This window comes from Mastacembelus armatus, chromosome 19 (assembly GCF_900324485.2).
Source record: "Mastacembelus armatus chromosome 19, fMasArm1.2, whole genome shotgun sequence".
NCBI classification, from domain to species: domain Eukaryota; kingdom Metazoa; phylum Chordata; class Actinopteri; order Synbranchiformes; family Mastacembelidae; genus Mastacembelus; species Mastacembelus armatus.
In genome coordinates this window covers 14,459,518-14,468,286 of record NC_046651.1, presented here as the reverse complement: position 1 = coordinate 14,468,286, position 8,769 = coordinate 14,459,518, and the positions used below count along the sequence as shown (strand labels likewise).

The window sequence follows — 8,769 nt, the reverse complement described above, 5'->3', positions numbered from 1 at the left end:
TGACTGTAAATTAAAAAGTCATATGCTGTAGTAATGCCATACAGGGTTCACAAATTATGTAAAGCCAAAATAATATTTGCATTTACTATATATAAATATATGTTGTATAGCATTAAACAGGGCTAATACCATTTTAATGAGTGCAGCCAAGTATAAGCAGCAAATATTGAAAAAAAAAATGACATTAAGTTAATAGTGCCAGCAGGAGGAAAAACACAGCCAAAAACACTGCCCAAAAGAAAATGAAATGCGCCAAAGTGGTTTCAAGGGCATAAAAAGAAATATATATATATATATATATAACTACTCTACAACAATACCTACCCAACCACTAGATATCACTTGTCTGACCTTCACAAGCTCCAACACGCTGTGTTCTGTACATGTGATTCACACATGGGTCAGTTTCTTTCAGTGGTTATACTGTAGCATCAAGGGAGAATTAGATGTTTATTTATCTGTACTTTAAAGAAGTGCAATTGATTTATTATGTGCAATACTGTGTATTTTATACTGTTTTTTAAGAAAAAAAGTAATTTAATATGCAAAATATAAAAAATAAAAAACAGACATCTACAGAGATCTCAAAGTATGAAGAAGACTGAGTATCATTTACGGATCAATGGGTAGCACAATAGGATGCTATTTTCCTTGAGAGAAATACTGGTTATAGGGTTGGTTCACCCAGATTAGTAGTAATAAAACTAATTTGCCTCAAATGGTATCTAGTAATGAGCAGATAGTTCGATTTTGGTATTTGCTTTGCAGTGTTAGGGACTTTCATGCATTGGTGTGCTTACATGCACCTGCATGAGTTGGCGCAGGCCAGCAGTGAGGTTATAAAGATGACGTAAGCTGGGGACAAAGCTCTGATTAATTGCCCCAGAGATGCAAAGTCACACTCGTGTCCCAGGGACCACAATACTGACCTTCTCTTCTTACCCACAGCAGGGTCAGAGGGCTTCACTCAAGTGGATGTTTACAGCATACTACTGGGGTACAAACAAGATGCCCAGTGCAGCTTCATATCTTACACACTTACACCTTTTTACCACAGCATTGTGTGGTTTGAAGGTGAGTAGCCTCATCATGTGACTCCTGGTGGTATTCACACAGTGCTGACAGTGAGCACATGTCTGACATAAGTTGTTGCAGGGTCAATAAACCCAAGTGGACACTCAGTCAAAGTTTCAGCACATGAGAAGAGGTGCAGTGAGTGAGTGATAAGTGCATGTTAGAGGCATTATGATGCAGTGCCATATCTCACTATGCTTTTCTGTAAGAGCTCTGCAGCAGTCTGGCAAGCAGGAAAGGGAGAGGGAGAAAAAGACGAGTGAAAGAGAGAAGATGCGGAGAGAAATATGTGAACAGAAGACATCACCAAAATGGCTGTGTTGCAATATACTGTAATCGATCAGTCAATGCATGCAGAAAAGAAAAAGCTCCAGCCCCTATAGCTGACCAACCCTACACTTTCCATCAATAACATAGGTTTCCACTCCATTCCTTGCTGTTCCTTGTTTGCAGAAAAATCGACTGGATAACCGAGAAGCACTGCAGCGAGCAGTCACCTTGTCAGTTAGTCCTTATAACAGCTATGAAAAGTTCAGTGGGTAATTCAGACAACATTAAATTAAAGCCAACTGTCTAAAAATTTCCCCTCAAGTATTTAGAGTAAATTATACTATTCATTTTGACATTTAGCTGTTTACAATGCATAACTAAATATGCAAAGGTCAGTATGGCTAACAGGCTAAGAAAAACACAGATGTTATTTCATTGGTTTGGCTGGCATTTTAAAAGCAACAGACAAGTCTGTAACACACTGAATTTTCCAATTCCAGTTTCCAATCCATGTATCTCTGGGCTCATCCAGAAGCTTAAAATGTAATTTAAGGGCATAAATGTAGAACCTGGTAATTTCAGCAGGAACAGTGAAAATGTTTCTGCTACTATCCTAATGTAAATGTATTCAAGGACTCATCTCAACCTGTGTGAGTGTGGGCATGAATATAAAGATACAGCCTGCTAGGATGTCCAATGATGATGCAAATGTGTGACGATGCTGTGTTTAAGTCGCCAACAGGCGTAGCACTGCAGTGACAACACACAACAAAACCAACGCCCCCAAGCCGTCGCTGTGATCATTCTCATCAACATTCTGTGTCCACCACCAGAAGAGAGGAGAAGGCAAAGAGAGAGAGAGGCGGGAGGGAGTGTAGAACGTTAATGCATAAATCTAAATGTAAGAGGCTGCCACTCAGAAGAACAAGGTTGGTGGTTGGCTGCAGTACTGTGTGAGCAGCAGTGCACATCTATCACACTATCTGCCTGCAGAGTAGACAGTAGTACCCAGAGGTGACAACAACAGTCCCCTGATTAGCAGATTAGCAGGCCTAAGTGGAGCTCACAGATGTTAAAAAATTTACACCAACCTTACTGATCATTAAATAATGATCTGGGAACTTGCTTCAAATGCAGAGGATGTCCCAAGTACCACAAAATGTATAGCATTTCAGTGAAAGAGCCATAGTGCTTTCAAAAAGACAAGGCTATGATGTGACTTCTAATTTCCACTGCATAAGGCAGCGGACAAAAGGCAGAGGTGAGTAAGGACAGTATAGAAAGCTGTGTATAAGGGAGCGAAGGTAGAGGGCAACACATATATACAAAGTAGACAGTTTTAATAAGGGCCCAAGGACGTCATGGGTAGAGCAGTTTCATTAACTAGAAATGAGACTGGTCTGCTTTAGTGCCATTCAGCAGTCACTGCTGGAAACAGGGAACACCATTTCACCAGCACCAGAGGGGGCACACTGAAATGTATGCACTCAATATAATACAGCAGAGAGAAGTCTTGCATGTGCTGCCTTAATGAGTGCTGATGGCCTTTTAGGCAAAATCATGGGGAAGTTTAACATCCATAACACAAAAGGACTCCACTGCAGTGGAAACATATCAAGGGAATGGCAGGTGCAGCAGGTGATATGCAACTGCTGCTGGTCCAACCTTTAACAACATATCTATTAGTGTTCAATGTCTTTTTCAAATCAATCAATTTTTTCAAAGCTCTTTGACCATGAGGCAGACAGGACAATGCAGAGTCTGTGTTCCCAGCATAACAATGACTAGAGTGGAGAGAAAGACCTAGAGAGTAAGACAGTCCTAGGACCTGACCGGACCCCCCCCCCCCCCCCCCCCAAAGACAGCTGGCTGGGCTAAAAGGAACAGCACAAAGGTTTCTGAGTCAACTCACAGCTTCTTTAGTTTTAGATTATGTTACTGATCTGTTATACAATAGAGGCATCTATTGGCTTGGCACATTTCTGGAATACCTGGACAGAGGGAGAGAGAACAGCTACAGAATTGCTGCAATCTAAAATCACTTCACTGCAACAGAGAAAGAAAGGAAGAGGAGAATAAAGAGGATGAACATATTATAGCACTATGATACAACACACATACGCAGGACGATTAGTATGCGATAACTAAGTCCTCTTGGCTTGAATAAATCACTTTCAGCTGGCATGACTCAGTGACTGGTAATAAAAGCAGATAAGCTTCCTCTTAAACAGGTACCCTTTCTTGCTGCTCCCCTGATGGAGAATGTGCTGAGTATGCACTCATACACAAAACATGATTAAAAAAATATCTGACATGGGTGGAGAAAGGATCCTACTCTTATCAATAATAGTATGAACATCATTAGTCTGTATCCAACAACCCCCATCTCCCGATACATAACTTATATCCTGAGAAAACCCTGAAAATCCAGAGAAAATGTCTCTCTCATAACTTCACTGTATTTATGTTAAAAAAGTAGCTTTAAATGCTCACAGACAAAGGTCCTTCATCATAAACACACCAATAATAGTACAAATGTTTTTTGTACTAGGTCTCAATTTCAACATCACATCACAGGTTTTGTGCAGAATACAGCCACAAATAGGATGCTTTAGAAAAAATCCAGAAGATGACATTCGTTGCACTCTTTGGACTCATGAAAATGGATGAAGACTTTGCCACACATATCAGACAAGCAGCATACTTATGTGATGACTGATAAGTGCATTAATTGCTACCAAGCTGTATCTAAGAGACGGATGCTAATGGCTGCAGTGATTAGATTACAGCCTTTGAAATGTTCTAATAAATTAGGGATCAAACACACAAACAGACAAACACACACACTAAAAGAAAGTAAGACACAGCAAAGGCAAAACACACAGACTGGCACATGAACGGCTGGCTGAAGAAAGATATGAGCAGATCAAAGCCACTCGTAGATTGAGGTTTTGTGAAAGCATTCTGCCAAGGTAGACTTTACCTTTAATGATAGCTTTGGGATGGAACTGAAGCTGCACTGGCCTACAGGAGTCACGCTGGTTGTGGTACATAGGCCTCTAAATTGGAGTCAGTGTGTGTATACAAGTATGATGATGATAAAACCAAAAAAAAAAAAAAAAAAAAAACTTCGGATGGATAGAGGTTGTGGATATTCAATTAATAGTTACAAAGAACCAGAGACTCACGATGTATGGGGAGTCGCGGCCCATGGAAATGACCGTCCTGTTAACTGTCCTCAGCAGCTTCTCCATGATGATCTGTATGTGCCACTGGGTTGGACCCTGCAAAAAAAAAAAAAAAAAATTCACCCATGAAAATTTGTTTACTGTAAAAATTTATTTTGCAATAACATTGTATTCTATTTTTCAGTATATTCAATTCCAACAACCTGATTTTTTAATTAATTTTGTACATGTACCACACATATCTGAACAGACATTATTTTACATCAGTCACACTGCACATTAGAAACATTAAAATGCTAGAAAAAGCAGCAAAACTGTCTTATTTGTTGATCTACCAGCTGTGCTTTCAAAGTTACTTTTACTTTAAAAACTGGGGGTTACATCTGTTTTAAACAGAATTAGAATGAACAACCTTGAACCTGTTTTCAGATGAAAACTGAAAATGATGAAGTGGTTGTGAAGAAACAGAGAATTTTTTTCATATATTCTACTAAACTAAATAAAAATACAACCGCTGACTTCATTTCTGCTTTTTGGACAAATTACAACAAACAAACAACAAACAAAGAATCTGTTTAGTATTAGATGTGGAAGATGACAGTGCTGCTCTTCACAATCATGAAAATCCACAATATTCATTTAAAACATTTTGTACTGAGAGACCAGAGAAATATGACTCATGGATTCAAATGATTTATACATTACAAACTCTAGCTTCTGGAAGGGAAAACAGCTGTACCATTGTCATAAGTGGGACAATCTTCCTTGGACTTGCTTATTAGTGAGTTTGAGTAGGCTGTGGGCTGTTTGTTATTGTCTTTACCTGTCTGTGGGGAGAATCTTCTAAGCAGGCCGAGCTCTGCAGCATCAACCTAAACTTTCAATAATTTACACTCTCAGCTCTTTCTGCAGTTGAAGAACTAATGCACACAAGTCTGTGCACATACACAGACAAGCATTCACACAACCACAGATGAGTGCTGGGAGAATAAACTATAAATCTGAGAAGGATGCCTTTGAACACAGCAAGTATGTCACACATCTTTCATGAAAATCATCAATTTTCAGATTGTTTTTTTTTTTTTTTTTTTTTTTAAATACAGGTCAGTAATAATAACCTACTCAAAATCAGTGTAAGAAGAAAAAGAAGTCCTGCTTTCATTTGTCTAATTGTTTAAGAAGGGAATATAAAATTAGATTCTTATTGTTGAAATTCAAATGAACAGAAGTATCCACTGCGGTTTCCCCTAAATCGTTTTGTTTTCCTTTTTTATATGCACATTTCAATGTGCAGTGCAGGACAGATATGAAAGAGAGAGCAAGGCAGTGAGAGGAAGCAGCTGAGACACAGAGGAGGAGTGTAAAAGCCACAGCAAGTGGGAGGAGGTGGATAATCCCTAGCAGAGTGAAGTGTGGGAGGCAGTGGTGATCAATGGCAAGGGGAATTTGAGAGGCCCTGAGGGAGGACATCAGGAGTCTGGCCATGGAAAAGGATGAAACAAGCCCTCATGAACTAGCGAGTGTTTGTGAGAGTGTGTGTGTGTCTGGGGTTGAATGAATAAAAAAAACTATATTTTAAATTAATTAATCAGTTAAGAGATTCATCAATAAAAAAATGCCAATCATTAGCTTTTTTCAGATTTTCAACTTCTCTGGTTTTCTAAATATTTTAGGGGTTCGAACTAAATTCTATATCAGACAACAGCAATTTCATGTCACCTTCAGCTCTAAGAAAATCAATGATACTTTTTGGCATTTTTTTAATAATCTTATGAACTGATTGATTAATTCAAAAAATATTTCATTTGATTTAACTGGTTGCATTACTGGCTTTGTAACATGGCATCACTACATTTATATGTGCTACTCTGGGACTAAAACAAGTGATAATGCAGAGCACATCCACATTTTCTTGGAGCATGGTCATGGCAGTGAAGATGCCTCTGGTCTCAGTAATGAATTACTGAACACAGTCAGCTCTACAGGTTAGCAAATTAACTCTGCTGTAAAATGCTACTTTCAGGGCATACAGGACAATAAAATGAATTAAGAACAACACACTGATTCGTAGCTATTCACTGAAATAAGTACAGTTGAAATGTGTTTCTTATTTATGAGGGGACTTCTAGGCCCACAGGCTATGCTACCCAGAGGGAAATAAAAGTACATAAAGCTGAAGAGTTGCATTTCTCACCACATCCTTTCTGTAGAGAACCTCCAGGATGTCACTGAGCAGCTGGCAGCAAGCCTTCAGCTCCTCCCGCTTCTCCAGGTGGAACTTCAGCTGGTCTGTCATCAGCGGCAGGAGGATCTCCCGGCAATCTGCAGGGACATCACCAAATACACACATTCAACATGCCGCTCAACACAAGGAGCAGATGAAAGACCACATAAGGCAGCACAGCATATGCTACCAACACACTCCTGATGCACACACACACACACACACACTGCTTGTTAATGGCTTCCTCACAGCTCAGGGGATTAAATTAAAAACAATGTACACAGTAAATTTATTTATTACAAGGACTGCAGCAAAAGCTGACAAAATCCTTAAAACCAGTTATAGCAAAATAACACAACTGTCAAACAGAGATATGAAAGTCTTCAGAGCGCAACCAATCAGAAACCTCCCTGTACAAGAAAAGAAATGACACCTCAGCCAATTCTGTCTAAACACCACTATGAAAAATCTATAGAAATACTTATCTGAATGTCACACCTTGTAATCTTAAAGATAAAGCACAAACATGTTGACAAACAAATCTATAGATGGCAGAATATTACATAACCTATCCTCCACTTGGCCCTAAAATGGCAAAGTTTTAGCTTCCGACTTTGAAACTAACCGCTTTAACAGTTTCATTAATTCTACACACTACACAACCAAACCAGGCCTACGAGTTCAGTTGATGTTGTCAGCAACATCAAAAAGTGAATTTCCATATGCAATTTGGTTGGGAATTGGACATGGAGGACAGCAGTGATAAGCCAGAAAGTGTCCTCATGGGAGGTAAACCTAAGGCATTCTGCCACAAAATGATCATATATTTTTTAATGAAATGTTCTAATTCCAATCTTGGTTGCATGTGTGTCACCTTTTTAACCCTTGGGAGAATTATTGGAGTTGGGGTTGGTTCAGTTAGTTGAAGTGTCAGTTATGGGGTTAAATGAATATTTTAGAGATTTATGGAAAGGAAATCACAGTTTTATGTCCACTGTCGTATTTAAGTTGTATGATAAATTTACAACCTGTGCTGGAAAGGGAAAGAAAAAAAAAAAAAACTATTGATCCCATGCAGGGCACTGATGTAGTCTCACCCACAAACACAAAAGTGTTACCAATATAAATGTCATTTTAAAAGATAAGAACAACAACAAAAGACCAGTACACTGAATGAAATCATCACCAATACTGTGGCAAACTACAAGACCAAAAGTGCTCTTCAAAAACCAATCTTTATAATGACAAGGTAGGAAGACACAGCCGATCAAAACAGCCACATCCAACTGATGGTTTTCAGTTCAAAATCAATGCAATCTTTATTTCACGGATATGTTACAGCTTTAATAAGCTAAACAGCTGGGGCAAAATATTTTTTTACTCTGTTACTTGTCAAAACACACAGCCAAACAAACATAAAGCTGTGTCAAATGCCAATACTGCTCAAGGCAAAATGAAAAACAGCAGGACGTAACACATAATAAATAGGATGAACTACTGTGACCTCTTCACAAACAATACCCAGAGGTATTAGACATGAATCCAATTAGTGTTTTACATTCTCTGACCCCTCCATAAAGAAAGTACATATAATTGAGCAGTATGAAGTGATTCCATGAAGACAGAGGAAGTAAGAAAAAGTGGATGTATTCATCCTCACCAGCATCTCTGATTTGGAGTTATTATCTTGCATTACACTTTCAGCATTACCAAAACTAATCATATTAACCTCAAACCAGAAGTCCGTAAAGAGACCATGATGAGACATTGCAATAAAAGGGTAAACATTTAAACATAGCAAAGAGCAATTTACCAAAAAAAAATTGCTGAAGAATCTGAAATTGTATTTTTAATGGCTTAATGCAATTCTTTTTTTGTATGAAATTTCACACAGCTGCTGGACTCTTTTTGAATGACTTTTAAAAATTCTAAAATTTTTGTTTTCTTTCAACATGTAAATTATGGCCTGGAGATGACATCTGGAGAAAGGTGTTACCCAAATCAACAGTTTAT

At 38.5% G+C, this 8,769-nt stretch overlaps 1 protein-coding gene across 2 annotated transcripts in view; it reads right to left on the bottom strand.

Moving 5' to 3' along the window:
• Window positions 1-8,769, bottom strand: part of dock1 (dedicator of cytokinesis 1) — a 150,097-nt gene that overhangs the window by 87,766 nt on the left and 53,562 nt on the right. For both annotated transcript variants that reach the window (XM_026315329.1, XM_026315330.1), the window contains exons 26-27: window positions 6,727-6,854; window positions 4,533-4,628 (exon numbers count right to left, since the gene is read on the bottom strand). In XM_026315329.1, coding sequence (XP_026171114.1) covers window positions 4,533-4,628; window positions 6,727-6,854 — 224 coding nt within the window. The remainder of the gene's footprint in view (window positions 1-4,532; window positions 4,629-6,726; window positions 6,855-8,769) is intronic.